General features: G+C 44.5%; 1 protein-coding gene across 1 annotated transcript; it reads right to left on the reverse strand.

Moving 5' to 3' along the window:
* Positions 1-392: 392 nt before the first annotated feature.
* On the reverse strand, positions 393-20,694 carry LOC134512957 (protein ELYS-like). The gene is made up of 25 exons (XM_063328884.1): positions 20,574-20,694; positions 19,601-19,854; positions 17,723-17,903; positions 16,728-16,935; positions 15,895-16,011; positions 14,844-14,928; positions 12,904-13,051; positions 12,121-12,253; positions 11,852-12,033; positions 11,409-11,470; positions 10,448-10,576; positions 8,613-8,703; positions 8,435-8,524; positions 8,132-8,272; positions 7,246-7,350; positions 6,381-6,474; positions 5,368-5,491; positions 5,190-5,246; positions 4,075-4,221; positions 3,796-3,983; positions 3,482-3,626; positions 3,255-3,386; positions 2,518-2,665; positions 2,294-2,430; positions 393-503 (listed from the first exon to the last, which is right to left on the reverse strand). The coding sequence occupies exons 1-25, from the start codon at positions 20,692-20,694 to the stop codon at positions 393-395; spliced, it is 3,330 nt and encodes a 1,109-aa protein (XP_063184954.1).
* Positions 20,695-22,059: the final 1,365 nt, after the last annotated feature.

Genomic DNA, 22,059 nt, shown 5'->3' on the forward strand with positions numbered 1-22,059 from the left:
CCAACCTCTCGTACACGGAGAGGAGGAGGAGAGGTAGAGAGAGATTTACGAGCTTAGGAGAAACTAAACTGCTTTCATGAAATCCTAATAATAAAATAAAAAGGGAAAGAATGAAATAGATACAGTCCATACAAAACTGGACGAAGCTCCCAGGATGACGTCACCGCACAAACCTCAAATCTCAAATTCTCCTAATTCCGAGTGTTCCTGCAGGCAGGCAGGTGACGTTACAGAAGGCCTAACATAGCTGTTTAAGACCAAATGCAAGTCTGCCATTCTGATTTGCAGTTCTAGTTCTCAACGTAAGCAGTTTGAGCAAACTCTATAAAACTGCAAGTGTAATCACGGTCTGTAAAGCCTTTAACTGGAAAAATCACTAACTACAGCCCACCTTACTCCATCAGTCCATGTGGGGTTCGAGTTCTCCTTCCTGGAAGATATTCTGGGTTCTTCTGCTCGTAGAGGAGGGCGAACTGATCATCCCGGAGATGCAGAGGGAGCTGCTAGGGGTGCGGTGCGAAGGCTGGGTCTGAGAAAGGACTCAGGAGGAAAAAAGACAAGATCCTGGGAGGGCACGTAGCCAGGACAGCTGACCCAAACTGACCAAAGGGATGTTCCATACCCTCTGCCGTCTGCTCAGCTACAAAAGCTAAGCGAGAGGAGGAGGGCTGGGGGGCATTCCTTATTACAACGCTTGTCTCTGAAAATTACTCTGAGGTGTAAAAAGCTCTCCGTCTCCTTCAGCTGCATCACATTCAACAATGTTTATTGACAGTCAAACAACATGCTGACTATGACTCTGGAGAATCCTAGCTGTATGGACGATCGCCCGATGGATGTCCTTCACTTTATCCTGGCGTTGCCGGTGCTGCTTCTGAGGTTGGTGACTTAAGCGCACTATCTTCCACCACCTACAGTTAAAAAAAAGCCTGTTAATGCAATAGTCATTACCAAACAGACTGACTTCACACTCACACAGATGAAACTGAGGACAGTGAAATGCCGCTTTTCCTTTCAGATCACTGCTGGGTGTAAAGTCAGAAACATACAGTGTACTCTCTGCTACCGATGACAGCCTCTGTGTTTAAGGGACGGAGAAGAGAGTGTTCAGTGTACGCCATCGCGTGCCCCGTTTCTGGTATTTCTGTTCCTGACTACGATTTGCCACCACTCCTGGACAAAGTGAGCAGTTTTACAATGCGAGCTGTAGCCACAACTGGCAGAAATCATCCCATTGCAGTACTTCCTGCACTGACGACAAATGCCCACACGGCGACCCACTCTGCATCTAACAGGGTAAAAGGCAACGATGAGAGAAAAGCTGAAAGTTCCAGTCGGCAACACTTTGTCAAACTGGCCAGCCCTCACATCCGACAGCTCAACCCTGCACTTCAAGGAACCGCTTGGACTGCCTGAGACAACACAGTATATTCTAAATAGCTCCACCTCGTCTTTTCCCGTTCCCTGTGCTGAGCAAGTATTCGTTCCTTCTAGATCCACGTGAAGATACTCGGGGTTTTACGGTGAGAACAAAAGCAGTAACCGTTACTTATTTCCAGGGACTCGGATGGTCGGGATAATTGAATCCACGTGTAAAGACCTTTGCCCAGCCCTCTAAGTTGCAGTGCTAGCCAACAACGGCAGAAGGAAGCAGCCCCTCAACAGCAGTCTCCATAGAATCAGCTTATTTTCTTGCCTCCCGCCTCGTCAAAACTTGCTAAAGCGATATATTATTAGCAACACGCCATGCTTCAAAACTAAAGTCAAGAAATACTAGTCTGCGTAAACTTTCCTTTTATGCTTACAAATCTACGAACAAGAAAGCAGTAAGCAGTTTGTCCTAAATTCAGTGAGGGCCCACAAGCCAAAACCAGGCGCTTACATCTACATCAGTACCCACCAGTTATAACGAAAGCAGAAACACCTTCACTGCACTGCTACGGGAATGACTGCGGAAGCTTTGTGACCTGCTGCCTTCTTCCCAACCCAAATTTTCCATTGACTCCCATGAGGGATTTGCGTATTCCCAAGTCCAGCCCCGTCTTCTCTACAGTGTTGTCCTAAATCCCAAAGCCGAGACGAGCTGAATAAGTGAATGCATCTAAGGTCTCTTCTTGTTCCTGTCTCTAGTGAGGGACTGGCGGGTGCTGTTGAAACCCAACTGCTTGCTCTCCTGTTTGGATCTCAACAGGTCCCATTTTAGAAACATCCTCAATTTTAGAAACATCCTGCTGAAGAAACAGCACGTTTAGCAGCTATAAAAACGACAGCATCTTTAAAATCCACCTTGTGAGAAACCGGTTTTCTCCTTCATTCCTGCCCAGGATTCTTTAATTCTGGACAATATTTTCGCCAGAAAATTTGGTCTTCGACGCACATTTCCTGCTTTAGCTTGTTTTCTTACTGGAGTTAATGGCTTTGGTCTTGAGACTGGAAAGCAAGAGGGGGAAAATTTCAGCTTGGTGTCATCCAAGTGACAGGGAATTCTCCCCTCTATTTCCCCCCGCTACAAGTTACCTTCTCTTGAGGCCAGTGCAGGCAAATGGTAAAGCTTGGCTCTCTCTACGGCCAGCTGCCTTTCAATTCGTGGAAGGATCTTGCCATATTGGGCTAATAGAGAATTTCTGGCAACTGCTCTGTCGGTCAAGCGATGATCGCCGTCGTTCTGATGAAGGAAAAGCGGAAAGCAAAAGCTTAACTAATTACAAGAAGTTCCTTGCACAGACCTCTCCGTGCTATTTCGCATTAGTGAGCAGATTTCCTCTACGGGTGTGGGAAAACACCTCCACTGCACAGAACAGCGGCAAGTTCTACCCATCCGCACACACCGATTTCACCTGGTACTTTTAGCAAAGTGGAAGGAAGACTGGAATAGCAACAGAGCCTACAACTTGAAGTTAAAACAATGCTGGCACTCTGCAGAACCTTCTTCTGATACGCCTGTTATCACCTGCAATTTTCTGATATCACCTGCAATTTGCAAACGACTTACTACATAGCAGGCTTTCCCTTGTTCTTCCTGAAACGCCAGTGCCCTGAATATACGGGACAACTGGAAATTACCCTGGACAACATGATGTGAAGATTAAAACAAGCAAGAAAAAGCGACCTACGCACACCACCTGGCCGCATGACAGTTTTCAAATGCAGGACCTACGACTTCCAAACCACCTTAGAAGTTTGAGTCACTGGAAAACTATGATTCCAGAAAACAGCAAACGCGTCACAAATCCAGAACACAAGTTCACGCTTACCATAAGATTGACATTCATGGATTGATTCAGCTCCAGTGCTGCAATGTAGTTGGCACGCTGCAGATGGTAGACTAAAAGGAATTCTTGATTCTGAACACCAGCACTGGTCCTTAAAAACTTCTCCAAACACTCCTATGAGAAAAAAAAAATCATTCCAAAAATCTGTTATGGCTCTGCCTTTTCTCTTTTCAAAGAGACGATTAACATTTTTCCTTGCTCCCACTTACTTGTTCGGTGTCTGTGAAAGGCAGCTTCAGCAAGTCTTCCATCAGGCCCATCTCCCGGCACATTTCGTACATGTGTTTTAAGAGGTCTTCTAAGTTTGCCTGAGCGGCATGTTGGTGCAACAGACCCCAAGCCTCCACCATGCACCTGTAATTAATGTTTCAGACGTAAAGGCATGTTAATAGCATAACCAAAGAGATGCCCCAAGAGTCTTGTACTCAAAGTTTAAAGGAAACTTAGGGGATGATGATTTCTATTCTTTGTTCTCCATTTTCACAAGATTTGCGTGACAAAATGGTGGGGTGTATTTCTTTACCTATTGGAGAGCAACACAGTGAGGAGAAGCTGCACTTCCCCGCTGCTTGCCGTGGGTGGCCTCATCAGCTGGATGTATCTGAGGGCTTGCCCATGCTCCCCTTGGCACAGGAGGGACTGAATAATTCTCTTGTGCTGCCATGACGCGGTTTTGATTGTAGCGGGATGAAAGAGCAGGGCCAGTGAATTCTGTACAAGTTAGAGATCGGGTTTTAAAATCATTTTCTAGATTATAGCTTTGTACTGCCATGTATGTCTAACTCAACTCTACCATACTTACTTCGTAATCATTGTGATCTAGAAGCCAAAAACCTTCAACAAGCTTAACAAGTCCCCAAGGCATGCCAAAGGCAGTTGCAAAGGAGTCGACTGAAGTCTCTGTCTCACTCGGAAAGGAACGCTTGATATCCAGCAGCAAGTAAATTGTCTGACATCAGGTATCTCATTAAGGCTAATCAGTTTGTAAGACCAAAACTTTATCACATTACCTTTAGAAAAACATAATGAAGTAAGAATATAAAAGTGGTAGGAAGCAGAAAATACATTCAAAACATTGGAGCATCCAACGCTCAATTATTACAGCAAATAAATTCCACAGTTGGGTTTTTCCCTCATGTCCAGCGTCTATAAAACAGTGTAAATTGTGGCATCCTTACAGTACAGCTCAGCTCCGAATGATTAAAACTGGATTTAAACCAGTATGCGGGTCACTCATTGGTAGCGTCATTTTCTCTTTCTGACGTCCGTTTTTAGGGACATCATCTAACGAGACAGCTCTGGGCTATAAGCGTTTCTAAGCCCCTTGCTCTCTAGGCTCCCCTCGCGGGTTAGGCAACAAACAGCAAAAGCAAGGCTGTGTATTTCAGCAGCTTAAAAATTAAGTTTCTGCCCCATGACTTTTCTCTTCTCCCTGTTGCTTATTCCGTGTGCCTGCACTTTCAACGGAACCAAAGCAAGCACCGTGAGCTGCACTGGAAAACCCGTGATTTCAGCAAAAATCCGGTACTGGTAAACCACTCTTAGAAATCCTTTGGCTCTGAAACAGAAATTGTTTTATAACCCATCATGGGTGTTTTAGAAAATTTTAAAAGGTGTTTAAATTTGGAGAAAAACTAAGGACATTTTATATCTTCAACCCTTATTACTAAAACTGTTTTCTCCCTATCGGAGAAGTCTTTTGCAACAAAACGTTTAAGAAAAAAGTCATCAAAAATCCACAGTACAAAGAAATACAACAGCGCTTCTGTCTACAACTTAACGCTAAACTAAATGTTTTCACTTGCATCGTCTTTGAAGCATAAATGAAAAAATGTCATGAAACAGGTCGGCGACCAACACTGAAGAACATTTATGTGCATCCCCTGGAGGTGTAATAAAAATAACTAGAAAGGATACAATTGCGTGTTTGCAGTTTTCTTCAATGTTTTCTAGCAAATAGAGATCCAGCAGTGCCTGAAATGAAAAATTAAAAGTTCTGAAAAAACGCCTGTCTTCCCTAAATCATTGGCTTTTGGGTGGGGTTTGGCGGGGAGGGCGGCCGTTTGTTGTTGTTCTCAGTGAACAGGACACTCACATGCAAACTGGCAGGCGGGTATTTCCCAGTTCCTCCTGCATCTCTCCGCCACAGCTTCTCCACTTGGTCTCCTAACTGGGAAACCATTCCATCAACCATCAAGCAGTCCGAGTCCCATTTTCCTCTGGAACAAAAGGTAGCAAGGATTTGGACAGAGTTAAACACTAATTCCAGCCTCCCGGTGTAACGGCTTTCCTCCAGTCTTCTGCTGACTGCAGCCCTGCCCTTTCATCTCCCGATGGCACAAAGCAGAAAAAGGACACTAGAGGCTCTGCGCTTCGAAGGAACACACGAGCCTGTATGTAAGTTACTTGAGAAGTAAGCCAAGGAAGATGAACTTTGAAGTCAATACCTCCTACCCTGCAGCTTCCACCTTAACTCACCTTGCAGCCTCTTGGTCACAGTGCCATCGCCGAAGCTTGGTCAGCTCTTTATTCAGTTTTCAGTACAATTTCCAAAGAAAAACCTATTATCGGCTAATCCAAGGCATGCCGCCTATGTGCTAGGCAGCTAGTCCAGGAAAGAGAGCTGACGTTAGCAAGTGACTTCTATCCGACAGCCAGCAGAGTGCGAGGCGTGCCAACTCCATGTAACTCCAACCATCTTACGAAATCACACCACGTACTTGTGAGAAGGGGACTTAGGCCAACAAAGTTATGACCCTCTATTGGTCATGTGGTCATAATCGGTCATATGGTCATATGGAGGTGACTGATCCTGCCCTAATCACATGGCCTTTTTCAGTAGTCAGAAATTATACACATTAGCCAATTAATAAAATAGACTCCCGGAAAATGATGATACCAACCAGTGGTACTAAGCAGAGGTAGATAGCAACGTTTTAACACAGGAAAGTAACCTCTCTGTTCAACAGAACACACGTGTCACTGAAGTCAAGAGTATTGCTGGCAGCGGCATTACGCATAGCCCATGCAACTGTTGAGATAAAAGCCATTCCCTTCCACTTCTGAATTTGCCGTGGAAGTGTTCCAGAGTCTTCCTCTAGCTCTTACCTTGATAAACGCTCAAGTTTCTGTCGCTGACCAGTATAGTAGCTCTCAATCAGAGGATAATTGTAGAAAGGTCTCGACAAACGCGTATCGTCATCTACAGGCAACAAAGTAGAAGCAAGTTAAAGCAGTCATATCACACTTGTAAACGAAAATTTTTGCCTAAAGAGACAGAAGATCGTACAAGCTAAGCATCAAGAAGCCTCCAACTCTGAAAGAAGCCAATCCTCTTTCTGCCTTTGCTAAAAGAACTCTAAGAGACAAGACTCAATTCCTTCTTGCCCCAAGTGCCGTTTCAAGGTTACAGTTCACGCAGCATTCACAACATGTAGGGTAAGCTGAAGTTCACTATAAAAAAACCCACCCAGTTCTCAAAGGGAATGGTTTCTAAACGTGCCGCGTGAGCATCTGTGAGACAATTAATGCTGACAATGGAATTTCTAATCCATCCAACTAAAGAAGGATTTCCAAGGTGTACTTTCTCCTCAAGCAACTGATAGAAAGTTCAAAACATGCAGGTAATGCTCTCACTGTAAAAACAAGCATTCCGGTACTTGTTGTTTAATAGTACTTTGTTTAAAATCTCAAGTAGTTCAAGCTGTGGACACAAGCAGCGCCTTGACGTCAGGGGTCCATTGCTATTCTTAAAATCCACCCAGGAAAGAAACTGCCTGCCTCATTCTACGCCGTGTACTTGACAACCCAGCAAAATCTCAACTTCACCCACAGAACTTCAGCATACCCTGCCACTGAACCAGCACGACTTCTTCCTGACGAAACCGTTACAAAAACACGGCTAAGCATGCGTTCGTGGGAGTCACTCACTGGATGGTCGCCTTGCTACAAACGTATGACAGGTCACGCTTACCTAAACCCTCTGGAAGGAGACCGGATCGACAGAACCAGATGACCACTCGTGCATACAAAGAAATGAGGCCGGTTACCGCTTGCTTATTTGTCACGTCTGCAAAACCTGAACAAAGGCAGGAGATGATTAGCGTTATGCAATTCTGTTCATTTTCACAAAACTCCCTTCATCCTACTAAACCAAAAGTATAAAAATAGCACATTAGAAATCTTTCTCTTTGCGTTTTTCATGCTGTATCGCTTTCTTATTTGAAGAAAAAAACCACTATCACCACCAAGACAAAAAGCAACCCCTATAAAGAACTAAACTCACTAAAGGCTAAAATAAAAAAAAAAAAAAAAAACAAAAACCCCAAAGCCTGAACTACTAAATGCACGCAGGAATAAGACATCTGTTTCTCACGTAGCAGAGATTCTTCTGATAGCAAAGGGATATTCTTTTCTTTTCTCAATAGGCCAAGAACCATTTCTAAGAGAAAAAGCTGTAGAAACTCAAGTAACTTACTTTGCATGTTACTCGTTTACGCTTCCTTCGTATTGTTTAGCAATTTGCAACACGGTGTCTGCATGCAACTAGAACTTGCTAGCTAAGAACTCAAAGGAATAATTTTCAGCAATACCACATTCGGTTGCTGTAATTTCAGCCCAGTTGCCTACTAAGCTTCTCTCTGAATGTAGCCTCCCCCACCCCCTTGCATGAGCTCCACCATAAACTGTTGCCCTGAACTCCATGCGTGTTTTGTGGTGGTCCCAAGCGCTCAGCTTTAAGCCCCTTCTCCCAGCTAAATGTGACTGTCTTCCAATCCTCAAAAACAACAAAAGCCCATGTTGCCACAATTCCAAATCTTAATAAAACATACCAAAGATTTTGTAGCACTACTACAAACCTTTTTCAGTAAGCTCTTGTGCTTCTGTGAGAAAACAGTTTAAGACCGTGCTAAGGTTGCTCAAAAGCAACTGGCAGCGCTGGAGAGACCGTAATGTCTGGGGGTCAATGAAGTTGCAAGAGCCATCAAACAGCGGAACACCTTTTCAAGAATAAATATTAAATCGTTAGCCGACAGAGCAATTCCAGAGTTTCAAGGCGCACTTCAAGGACCGCGTGCAATATCCTATAGCGGCGTATTACTGAGGAAGCTCAATCAGAAAGAACGACTTTAGGTTTGCGGAATGACTACACTAGTACTCACAGATTTGGTCAAATTCTTCCTTTGTAGAGATCACTTGGTTCCATGTCCACTCAAGAACAAACCGTAAATTACCAGCAGACCTTGGCTGCTCTTTAAACAAAGAGAACAAAAAAGAAATGAATCAACAGGCTCCAACTCAAAGAGGTACCACGTAAAAAAACAACGTTCCAAGTATTACCTTCAGATATCCAATGTTTAATGCATCCAGTCAGAAGTCCCACAGAACCTGTCTGGACAGCAGCTGACAATACTGCTTCCAGCTGCTCCTCCTAAACGTAACAGACAAACTCAAATGAGAATCTTACCTACTTGCACCATGTGAACCATCAACAGTAAATGTTTCTTTCTAACTGTATACTCATTCAGACATCACAAAGTCAATCAGGACACAGGCCAGGAATGCCACGTCCTTTCTCTTAATTCCAGCCACAGGCTGGACTGCCCACTGCTCTGAGGAACACATTAACACACTTCTCCTCTGACATTTCAACTTACTGCAGCCTAATTCTAATCTTTCTTCGCGTGCCTCTGCATTACAGTCTTCACGTACTGAGTTCCAGCTTACTACGTCCAGAAACATCCTCTGCTAATACGCGTTACACATCTGTGCAGATAAGTTTGCCATCAGGAACGCAGGAAGGGGACAGGACAAACACAACTGTGCAACGTTTGCATGGAAACAGTGAAGCTACGGCCAAGCAGCTTTCTAGACCATGAAGACATGAAGCAGTTCTGACACCCAAAACAGTACGTTGGAATTTTGTAACGTGACAGAAAAGAAGCAAAACATTTACATCCTAATGGTTTAAATGTTAGGCTCTTCAAATACTGTATTATAGTGTAGTGGTAATCCTTACAAGGATAAATCACAGGTATGCACAGACGCGCGATATTAAGTAGTAGCTTATCTCAGCTGGTGTTCTCGTACTTCTCTCAGGTGAGAGGACCCTTCATAAGTTTTTACTTTGGTTTTTGGGATGGGATTTGGTTGGTTGGGTGGGTTTTTTTAAACACATTCAAAAGTATCTTTCCCCTCTAGGCAAAATCATGACATTCAAAGCGACTTCTACACATGTAGAACACACATGTGATATTGCCATCTTTTTCTGAAAACTGGTTTCAGACAAGGAAACACACCATTGGCCAGCTTGCCAAGAAATGTCTTTGAGCTACCACACTGTGCAGAAGCATTCATGTCCTAACACACGTCCACAAATGTGGTGACGAATGCAGGAGACAGGAAGAGGAGGGCAGCGGGAAGGCTGCTCTCCCCTTCCTGCTGATCGCTCCAGGGAAAGGTTGGTGCATTGCAAATGGAAAACCTATGGCAGGGGGAGTGAAGTCACTGTGGTGGCATAAAGCACATAGAAGGTAGCGAGTGTCATGAGATAAAGGTGATTAAGGTGTTGCAGCTGCAAGAGGGCAGTCTCAGAGCAGCAAATTGGGCTACTGCAGCACAAGGCAGAGGCTACAGAGGTGAAGATCCGCCCGGAGAGGATGCAGAAAAGCCTACCGATGAAGGGAAAACGAGGGCAAGCCGTGAAGAAATTGCCAGGGAGAGCTGACAGCAGTAATCCTTTACCACAGCCCACTTCCTTGGAAGCAAATGATCACGTACAGTGACAGTGCAGCAAGCCGACGTCTGCAAGAGCTCGCATCCCAGGGAGACGCCCCCATCGTCGGCTACTGCACTGAACCACTGCTTTGAGAAACTGACAGGGATGGGGGTTACTCTGGGGGACACATGCGTTATGTTGGGCATGACCAGCACTGACTGCACGCTTCCTTGTGCGCATCTGTGTGTGGCACCGAATTAAGAGAGGGGTCTCTAAAGACAGATCTCTTAGGGCTGTTCCCAGTCAAAGTCACTACTTTGGATCTAAGGATACGGTTACTTCTGCTAGCTCAGGTCAACACCTGTATTTCAAATTGGAGTATCGTGTCTTGTAGCCCCTCCAGCCCTGTCAGACCAGATGGATGTATTTCCCCCTTGATTCCCTCATAGGCACTCACCTGACTCAAACTGGATGGCTGGACATCAACTGGTCTTGGAGACAGCAAGCCAGCTACAAGACACCTATTGTAGCTCTCCTGAATGGCTTCCCATATTGAAGGGCCAGATTTCTTCAAAAAATTCAAGGTCTGAAACATCGATCGAAAACGACAGATTAAGACAGCATTGTTATTCCGTCACTACGCTTCTGGATAACCTCTAAAAGGAAGAATCTAAATGTTCACTGACACCGTCAGACAGCCTGAACCACTAAGATGCTTTAGGTTAGCAATCTGCGTAATTAAGTCTTTTCTACCTTCTCTGTCTATACACAGGCCTTGCTCTTTCCCTCAACACTGACACAAAATACATTCTATATAAGCTCAGCTAACATGCAACTTCACGCTTTGGAAGATCCTTTCTATGCCTATTCGTATGGAAGCCGATTCATGTTGGAAACATTTAGTGAGCTGAAACTTCACTCAAAATTATCTGTCACAATCTGTGCCGTGGCTCAGAAGTTATAATTTGGCCGAGTTTGGGAGAAAACAAAATTTTCACTCCTCAAACAGTTATGTCATTTTTCATTTTCTCCATTCCCTCCTTTTTCAAGAGAATTGGGGATCAAAACTCTAACTCAAGACTATGCAGGCAGTTCGACTGAGGGGCAATAAAGAAGTAACACCTTTCCCCGCCTTCTACAGTGGTTTTGTTCTTGCTCCTGGAGCAACGTTCCATTCCTTTCTAGACGTTCAATCCCCGATCGTGCCTCAAGAGGAGACAACGGCAGTTGTACAGTCCCAAGAGGGGACCTAAAACATTACCATTTGCATACAACTGGCGACAGGATACAATTGCAACTATGCGTGTGGACGGGCAGGATGAGCATGAAACGGTCCCTAACACGGAAAGCAGTGCAACAGAAAACTTAGAAAAGCTACATCTCCTGCCACTCGCAATAAAGATACAGTAAAAGATCACCTCCTTCTGGAAGCCGGTGCAAGTCATGTGAACGACTCCGGAGGTCAGCAAGCACGTACCATCTGCAGAAACAGGCAACGTTTGACAACCTTCCGTACTCTCACAGTTATGGCATGACCAGTTTACATTTTTTACACACCGGTATCTAGAAACATATAACTGAGTGCTTTGAGCTTCAGTTCACAGTCATTTCAGGCTATAACCAGCACCACTTCACCAGCTACATTACAAAAGCACCAAAACTCAGCCGGCTGTCAGCTATGTTTCACAATAGTAAATACCTTGTCAGTACAACGTGATCAGAGTTGGGTTTGGGGGGGACTGGGTGTTTTTTTGGTTTGGGTTGGGTTTTGAATGACAAACAATGACTGAACAAGAGAACCAATGAATGGCATTTGACCTCATTTTAAGCTTATCACTCTCAAAAGCAGTGAAATACCTACCAAAGTTATAGTTGCCTGGATGAAAAAACCGCTCAGGTGGTGGATAAGAAGGAGGAACTCCCCGACTTAGACTCCGCTCATGGACCAGAATATCCAAAAGGAGCTTCGGAGAAGTCACGCTCACTACAGTATCCAGCGACCACAGTGCAAAATAGGGGCACTCATGAGGGAATTCTTCCGGCCTTAAAGAAAACAAGCGCGTAAGCTAAATGCCGACATTCAAATGAATTATTGGCAGGCATATGGAAAACTACTGAAGAAAAATCTACCTTAGCGAATCTGGCATTTGAGCAGAATACCAGCGATTAATGTCAAATACACCCAGGTAAGTAGATGGTTTTCCCTGACCGTACGTATTCACTTGCCAACTGAAGACTGAGACACTGGTGTCAGGAGACGTGACTGTAAAAGACAAGACGTTGTTTCTGACTTGTAGAAAATACGATAGATCCGATAGTTTTAAAACACCACTTTCTATTTTGGCTTCATTCTCTTCTGTCACTCGTGAAACACAACACTTCCTAAGAGTGATTACAGTAATTACGGAATAGCAAACATCTCTGTGATAGGTTTCAGTCACACTGCCCCTTTTTCTTGTCCCCTCGTCCAGATCACTGGTCAAGATACTAAAGAGAAGTGGCCCCAGTGCAGTGCCCTGGGGAACAGCACTTGTGACGGGCTACCATCTGGATGCAGAGGCGGACATCGGTTTGAAGAAGGGAAAAAATTCTGGTAACATTCCTAAGCAATGGAGAGTTTGAACTTCTTGTTCAAAGATGGCAGCTGGAGGAGTAAAACGACTGACCATCATCATACAAACGGCCCCACCATACATCGCGATAGCATGTCAGCAAGCATAAAATAAAACCCACTTTTTCCCTTAAAGAAGTCCCACATAACTTAAGCATCCATTTTTTCTTCGTAAATAATCCCAACAATCTAGTCTATGCAGCTAGGCAAGACTTTCAGACTGTGGGGACAGAACAGCATTCGTTGCTTAGGTTCCAAAAGCACTTCTTTTAAAATCACCAAACACGGACATCAGAACAAACCTTCATTTACGCTATCCTTTCCGTCAACGTCGCTGCGGAATTTTTCGACAGTCTGGCAGCTGATTAATTTAGTACTCAACTGGCCTCTCAAGGGAAAGACTCCACCCGTGAGATCTAAACTGAACTTTTCGCCACGGTATTCCAAACCCTGGGGAAAAAATCAGAGAAGAGAGCAAAGGTCATTCTAAGATAAAAACATACATTACATACATACACTGGTCAAACTCTGATATCAAAGTAGAGAGTGTATACTCTGCCCATCCGCAAGCATTGTGCAGAACGAGGGTAAAGATGCGCTCTACGATCGTGATTTGATGCACCAGATTTAGCAACTGCTGCGACAGTACAAAAAAGGTCTTTGGAAGCATTACTTAAACATACCTTTCTGTTTAATTACTTAAGCAGACTTAAACCAGCCTTGAAGGCAATGGAGACGAGAGTTTGACACGCATATAGAAAAACACAGTACCACATGTTCCATAAGTCCTATTTGTGACTCTTACCATGACACACAGTCAAAGAGGCACTGCTTCATAGCCTCAAACCTAATTCCTGGAACAAAAAGCACTGCTGTATTGAAAAAGTCTTTTGAGCTCCTATGAACTCTATCCAGTGAACAAGGATCAACAGTAGATTCCTCCTTCTTTACTCAAACTTGGCCTAGCAAACGGGAGACACTTAAATTTTCTACCCCTGAAGATGGACAAGAAACTTGACTCAGACAGCCATGCAGGCAGACAGTCATGTAGTACTAACCAATCTGTGACTACAAGGAAGTGTTCTGAGACTAAAAGTATCCGCTGTGGAGCACAGGTCCCGCACATCAACAAAGATAAAGAGATAGCATCCAGCACGCGATGAATCCCTGGAAGATCCTTCTACTTGGTCACCGTGACAGATAATGCATTTTAAAGAAACACCACCTTTTCCAAACACCTAACCTCTATCTATGCAAAAGCAACAGTGGCAAATGAGGAAGCACCTTTCCTACACATAAGCAAAACACTCAAAATCTAAATTAATCCAAAAAAATCAAAAGGCACAGTCCCTACAAAAACCAGAGTACCACGATACAAGAGTCACCCCTGTTTCGTTCCATAGCTATTGAGAATATGCAAGAGAAAGTACCAAATCAGGAGGAAAGACTTGCTCTGAACTAAGATTACTGTCCCCTCAAAAAGATTTTGGAAGACTTCCAGGCGTACAACTGAATGGAATTACACATCTAACAGATGCGCCTTGTCTCTGTTAGCTATCTGAGATACAAGGATACCTCACATCTGTATTTTAAACGCATCCTCCTTGGAGCCAGATCTAACATTTAGGTACACTCTTCTGACCAAATTACATATTTTCCTGGCTTTAAGAGTAGATTGAATAGGTCACCCAGCCAAAAAGAAGAACGAGTTATCTTTACAGCTACTAAGTGTCAGGATCAACACTGAAGAGACACTGTAGGTGCATTTCATGTGAGAAGTCCGGCTGACAAAGCTCTAAGGGAAACCAAGAATATAAAACTGAAGATCAGCAAAGACTAGAGTATGACTGTATTTTAAGAAAGGGAGAGAGACAGAAGCTTATTCAAGTCCGAAGCTTGGTTAAACCAAGCGATTCAAGGCCCAATCTTCTCTTCCTACATGCCATTCGTTTGGTATTTCAGAATAATTTTATTTGCAAAAGCCGCGTCCTCTTCAGGAATTTCATTTATACGGGCTCTTCGCAGATGAATCTAGCTGGAACACACGACACTGCAGTATAAAATGCTACGCCTTCTTTCCAAAAGGTATGGACAAAGGCCGTGCCCAAGAAGACTCAGCAAAACATGATTATTTTTTCAGCCAGCTCTGAAGTTTGATGGTAAATCTCACCCCTGTAACTCAACTGATACTCCCTTAGAGAAAATTACTATTGTCTGCTTTTCCCACGCATGCACCTCTTACCTCATACATGACTTGTCCTGAGGCCACGCGTTTTCTGTCACCAAACGCTAACTGCAGCAGGTGTAAACTCACCACATCACCTTCACTGAAAAAGGGATAAATTATGAAATTTGGTTACAAAGCTGCTTTATAGTCCTCATCGTCGTGTTAGTAGACCTAGACATTTTCTTAATAGCATGCTCCTGCTGAAAAGAACACCACCTCTTCCCAAAACATGATCATCGGCCACATTTAGCCACTGAAACATGAAGGAGGGCGTTTTGACACTAACAGCTTCAGGGGCAAAAGCCAACCGTACAATTGGAAAGCTGTAATATGTTGTATGGACTAAGAATTGTTGGAAATAGTTCTTCACAATGAAGAGTTCTCCATCAAAACTGCTTTGAAGTCAAATTTTAAAAGACTGCCACTCTACCAACAGCTGAGCTGATGGAATCGCTTGCTGATGCAGAGAGAGAGATCTCTCTGCCCTTCCCTTACCACCAAAGTTCCCCTCCCCCTCTTGCACACTCTGCACCCTTCCAAGTCCGATTTGATTCAGCAGAACAGCAGGAACCCATTGGCTTTTCTGCTGAATCGTTTTCTGCCCGGGGAGCTGCACTGCCTCACCAAGGCTCCACAGACTGCTGACGCTGGCACAAGGCCATCGGCAATACTGTCACCGCCGCCTTTAGGGGCGGCAGGCTGTTGTGTGGGCACGTCTGGTGTTCTAGATCTGCAGCCTCAACTGCTCCTAGTGGTATTTTAATACCACGGTGTGACTATCAAACAAATGATGAAGCGGTCATCGAGGAACAAAAGCAAACCATTTGAGAATGCGAGCAGAAGAATATGGCCACTGTTGCTGTGCCTTCTGACAGAAGGCAGGAACTAGTAGGTCCCTCTTCACGTCTGGTAAATCCTGTAAAAATTGCATTCTAAGTTTAACACCTTCCGTACCGGAAAGAATCGCAGACACACAACAAATACACATGTTCAACTGTATGGGAACAAATATCCTTAAAAAAAAAAAGAATTAATTCAGTGGCTGAGAGTTAAAGTTTTTATTCACCTTTCCTGCGTAGACTGAACAGCCCACAAGTAGCAACAATTGCGAGGATCATTCTCAGGCTCTTGAAAAGTGACAGCATAGACAGGAATCCTCCCTCCTTCAAGCTGAGAGTGGTGCCTACAGGTTTAGGGGAAAAAAAAAGCAAAACGAAAAAGAAAAAAAAAGGTGAGCCTAGTGGCCCAAACACAGGTAGTTTCTCGTTTCTTGGACTACGTCAAGCATTGTTCTTCCTGACTTCTGAACCTTACTTGTACCTCCACACTCTACTCTTGCCACCTAATTATTCCTCCACTGTCTATTTATGCATCCAACAGCTTCTGGGGAGTCAGTGCAGATCTGCTGAAGGGAATCCCAACCAGAAGTTAGCCAAATATTTCAGGTGAGATTGCTCTTTCGGCCAAAGCTGACATGCAGGAAAGAATACATTTTTCAGGCACAGGTCAGCTATTGAGTTTTCATGTCTCACTAGTTTCACCCTGGACACTTTAGAGAATATCGGCACCAAAATCACATCACTGACATACTTCAGCCTTTCAATGGATGCCCCAGTTGCAGTAACCGGTTCTGAAAACCCCAGGAAGCATGCTTCCCACAATTCCTCAATCCACAGGCACAATAAGGAAAACAATCCTAGTCCACTGGGGAGAAGGCGGACCACTTCATCCAGGTATGACTGAAAAGTTATGTCAGAAGAGGATTTCTGAACGTGCCAAGATTATACTCATACTCATGTCAGTCCCTGAAAAAGTTCTCTTTACATCCACATACTTCCTTAAGCAACAAATCGAGAGCCCCGCACCTCCAGGCATGGCCAAGTGTAAAGGCCTACTTACTCTCTCTTCAAAGTTTTCATATTCCAGAGCGACAGGTAGCCATCCGAGAAACCCACAACGAGCTGGTTGCTTCTGCTTATGTAGCACAGGGCTGATACTGCTGTTCCGGAAGCATTTTGTAGTTGAAAACAGAGATGTCTCCCTTCGCTGGTCACAGTTTCTCTTCTTTGTGCAACTTCAGCAGGATTTTTAGTGACAACTTCTAGATCTACACACACAAAACCAAGCAATAAATGAATACGTTATGCCATTTAGGCTGCATTTTAGGCACTGACGTGACAACCCCTATCATCTAATGCTACCGTGCCAGGCAAAATAGCCATTTACGCAACACTTTTTTTTGCCATTTCCATTATGTATGTCTTTGAACAACATAAGAACTCTCGGATCAGACAAGTATTCTCACTCACGTTTGAAAGCTAGGTAAAAGCGTAACCTTCATAGACAAATTCTTCCTGGACTCTGAAAATCAGGAGTTTGTGCCTCGTGATGAAACTGTTTGAAGTGGCACCAATTGCTGAAGCTGCTGTTGTAATAGCCAAAACGGTGTATGCAATCTGAGTACACCTATTCGAGATTTCATTCATCCAAATGCATGGGTGTTGGTAAGTGGGGTTTATTTTAAAAAACAAGCCCAAAATTTGCCCCAAGTCAATTAACACAAGCAGAAGAGCATTCCCGGGAAACAGGGCTCCTCCAACACAACTTCCTACCAGGCGGCCGCACCGGCTCACGTGGCAAAATTCCTACACCTCTCTGGCAAGAATCATAGTGGCACAGGGATCTTGGCGGGAGGGGGCATTTACAACACTGCGAGGAGCAGTCAGACGCTCCCAGGTTTAATCAGGTCAGGACTATACGATGTCAAACTGCCACCTGTAACCAGTCGTCAGAAATGTCTGACACAAGGGTCTTCAAAGTGGGATGCATACTGTTTCGTTAGAAGACAGAAGTTTTCTTGCGTTTAAATTCATGTGGAAAAACTGCAGGCTTACCCAATGCTTCGATATCGTTCTGAGTGCAGGAGCAATCATCCAAACTAAGGTCAACCAGAAGCAGATGGCCAGCATCTGTAGCCACTGCTGCCACCCCAAAGAGCCATCGCAGACTCTGATGGAGGTGCTGAGTGCTCACGCTGGGTCCTCCGTGATTCGCTATGGGTTCTATAGCGGTTACCTACAGGAAAACTACAAGTTACTATTTGAGCTCTTTGACAAGCTCAATAGAAAAAGTAAATACAGGAGCATCAAAGCATTGTTTGCAATTAGATCAAGAAAAGAGACAAAGACAAAAAAGCCCCGTACAAAAACCTGTTACTGCCTTCCATTTACTAGATTTCCTGCGGGTAAGTGACTTAACTTCAACTTACATGGGGCATTCTATTAGTACAGCTTAGCAATTTCCATTTCCTACTTCGCAGTAATTAACTGGAGGAAAACACAGAAAATCAGTTATACGCAAGAAACTTTATCGTATTCAAGGGGCTTAAGACAGACAAACACAACTACATCGAGGTCTCCCACCGCTCACAGCCCACCAGCACCGCGATACAGTCTATGCCTTCTTTGACAAACGGGCGTTAGGATAAATCAGGGCTCGAGAGTCAGACGAGGCAGCGGCCAAGTTGCATGGGAGACACACCATTTCCATGGGAGCGAAACGTATTTAGAAAGCGTTGAAGGGAGAGACCAGCTTAGTAAAATTCACACTAGTCCGCATTTAGAAGAAAAGTAACAACCACATAAAGGAAAAGAAGCTTTAAATGCACACCAGCGCTTTCACGAATGTTGAGAAAAATGTTAAAAGCCAGCCTAAAGCAGCAGCTTCTCAGATAAAAAGGTGACTCCACCTAAAGGAGGAAGCGCACACTGCTCTCTCACGTGCCCAGCAGTCTGCACGCAACTGTCTCACAAGGCGAAGACAGACCTTTCAGCACACGTTGCAGCACATCCCAGGACAACACTGACTGCTAGAGCAGAGACACGAGCACACAAAGACTCCTGCGCTAAAGCTGCACGTATTTCTCTCTCTCAGTCACCCCAATACGAATGCTTACTACTAGTCATCACACTGTAGCATTACAAACAAACAAAACTCCACCTGTATTCTAGCAAGTCAAACCAAAGCAGCTGATGGAAAGCTGGCTAAGAAGTTAGTTAGTTAGTTGTTGCAGATTCTAAGATGATAAAAATGAATCTTGATCTTCTATTGACTGCCACCGATTCTTGTTTACATTAAGATAATGAGGCTAGGGGACACACATCATTTGAGTTTCTGGGTTACAGAAGACAGAAAACATCAGCAACATTACACCAGTGTGTCCCATCTACACAAACACACTAGTCAGAGAGCAGAGATTCAAGGACTGCAGGCTGAAAGGTGACCTCCCAACAATCTGTCAGATAACTCACTAGAGGCTCTTTTTTCCTCTCCTAAGTCAACAGAAAAATGTGTTCTCCTCAGCCTGCTTGCTAGGCTGAGATTCAAGGCAATGTGTCGAAGCCACTTACAGCACAACTATGGAATTCTGAGCCATTTTAAAGACGGTATTTCTGATGGAAATCAAGCAATTAGGGCCAAAAAAAGGTGCTTTTCAAGGCCTTTTTGTGGAAGGAGAGAATCGGGTAACTCTGTGCTCTACAATAAAACCAGAAAACTTGTTTTACTCTCAGTAAACTCCAACAATAATGGCACATTAAGCCCAAGATTTTACAGCAACACCGTCTTGACTGGATACTCTCAAGTGACAGGATGTTAACGCACGATAGAAAAAATACCTCCTACAAAGAGACGCTCCAAAGCTTGTCCTAAAACAGGCCTACGCAGCACCTAACAACATCAAAGCTTCGTTTCTCCAATTAAAAGGTACCTACCCTCCCGGGAAGAACAACTGCTTTAACCACTCTTGAGAGTCCAAGGTCGTACAGACAGAGAACACTTCCCTCTGCGTCTTCCAACCCAACCAGCAGTCCAGTTCTCTTCTCCCAGGAAAACTCCTTCACCACACGAACAGTGGGAGGCTGTTCATTGACTCCACTGAAACGGTACGCAGAGAGCCGCTCTCCTGTCACACAGTTCACCACCTCAAGGTGAGGACCACGTGCCAACCACGCCAGGCCGTTTCTCCCTGTGAGAGAAAAGAAAGAGGACTGAAGCAAATGTCCAACGGAAGACTGAAAACAGCTGAAAAAAAATCACAGTGCCTGCCCCTTTCCTTCAATAAACGTACCTAGCAGAGGAAGACCGACCTACCTCATTCTAGTCAATGATTCAAAATCACCCGTTGAAATCCCCAAGCAATCCCTCCTAAAATTAACCACCTTGTTATTTTGCATTTGTACTTGTCATTCCCGCACCGAAGAATCTGGGTTGTTTGGGATAAAGATGACAAGGTCCTGATCGACAGCCTTTATACCATATTCGCCTTGGTTTTGCTAGAAATGATCTAAACGCATATGGGAATACAAGTCTTAGAGCGTAGAGGAAGAATCGAAGGCATTTTGTTTCACTGAACTACTGCCAGCCCAAAGGAAGTATGAGCTCAATTCCTGCATTTACACTCAGGTAGATAGATTCCACCTGGTCTTAACAGAAGCCTAGACCTCCAGATAGGCACCCAGCTCTACTGTCACATCACCTGGAAAGTCCACTTCAAAGTTTAACTATACTCACGTTTTAATATTAGCATTTGTCATCGCTGAAGCACCCTTTTTGTTCTCTCTCTCTAAACAGGATGCCTCTTAACAGCACCAACCTGACACAGCTGATACGATGACCTGAGGCTTCAGGTAGCCTCCAGGCAAGAACAGCTTTATACCGAGACCAAATTTAAAGGAAAATGCTCACCTCCAGAAAACCTCCCGCACAGCACAGAGCCGAGGGTTCCCTCATCTTCCCCAAGTGCCTGAAGAGTCACCTCTGGAAACTGCAGCAGACTGCTCGTTACCTCAGCTGTTAGGTCTTGCATTCTTCGCTGTAAATACAGGAAAAAATTGCACAACTAGACTCACGTCAGCCAGAAATATTCTTGAGAGTGACAGAAGTTTCATCAGTATGCAGTGAAAAATCCCCTAGACATCACCTCTAGCTCTTTTCCTTGCAAATAATGGCACTCGGGAGACTTTTTGCTCTCCCGGCAGAGCAAAAGGAGAATCCTTTGCTTTTCTGATGCCTGTGAGATCACCAACAAAAAGTGACCCAGACGTATCCACAGAGAAATAACAGGAAAAAGCCCAATACACTGAGTTCAAGTCTACTCACACAGGTTAGGAAGATGGGAGCTGTGAAAAATCAGATTTTAAAAAGCTTCTCAGTAACAGGTACAACTTTCCATTTGTCCTTTCCCTTGATTTCGTACTTTACCCTTTGTTACTTATTGTCAGTTGTCTTCTAGCAGCCAAAATTACCATTGGCCTTCACCTTAGGTACTTATGACTTCCAAACTATTTCCAAAGAAAGGAGCGTACCACGAGTCACAGGCTGAGGATAGATTTTTGCATTAAAAAGCTCCAAGAAGAATAAACATGGAGAAATTACATGTTCAAGCAGAATCACATTCAGCCAAGTCAGGGTTCAGGGACGTCAGTTTTGACTGACGGTAGTACCTGAAAATCCGTTTCAAGGGCCAACAATGCAATGGGCTTACTGACGAAAAAGCTAAAAATATGGCCAGCCGCAGCTGAAGAGATGGTTTCACAAAACATGCTGACTTCCCTGCCACCAAAAGAGAGGACTTGCCGCCGCCTCCCATCTCTCCATCTGCTCCTTTGTTCTACTACCGTACTCCTGTGGCTCACCTCGCACTGCCTTAACAGTGCCTTAGAGCACTTTAGGAGCCAAGTTCACTCCCTGAGCAGGCAGGAAACTCACCCAGAAAAGCAGGTGGTGTTCCACCAGCTTCGAGAGCTCAACTGCCTTGCAGAGACAACCAGCAAGCATAAGAGGTGGCACAAGGAAGGAGGCAGGACCACGCATCGGGAAGAAGGAGAGGGAATTTGTCCATCTCCTTTTTGTGGCAGTCAGCCCGGGCTGCTAGCTCATACCCGGGTGAAACGGCACACTCAGTTTGCAGGGAGGGCTAAAAACCCCTTCACTTTTAGAAAGGACACCACCCAGGACACAGTCAGGCATCTTTTAAGGCAACTTTTAACTCCCTCTTGCACGGAGAGACTCCCTAGCTCTCTGGGAAAGGCTGCAGCTGACAGGCGTCGTTCTTTCATTCCGCCAGAGGTGGAAGCTAAAGTGATTTCAGGGAAGGGTTACTTGGCGATCAGAGAACGGACAGCATTGTGTGACGCTGTTCAGACGACATTTTCTAAGGAAACGGGACAAA

Source organism: Chroicocephalus ridibundus, chromosome 3, assembly GCF_963924245.1.
Source record: "Chroicocephalus ridibundus chromosome 3, bChrRid1.1, whole genome shotgun sequence".
Lineage (NCBI taxonomy): Eukaryota > Metazoa > Chordata > Aves > Charadriiformes > Laridae > Chroicocephalus > Chroicocephalus ridibundus.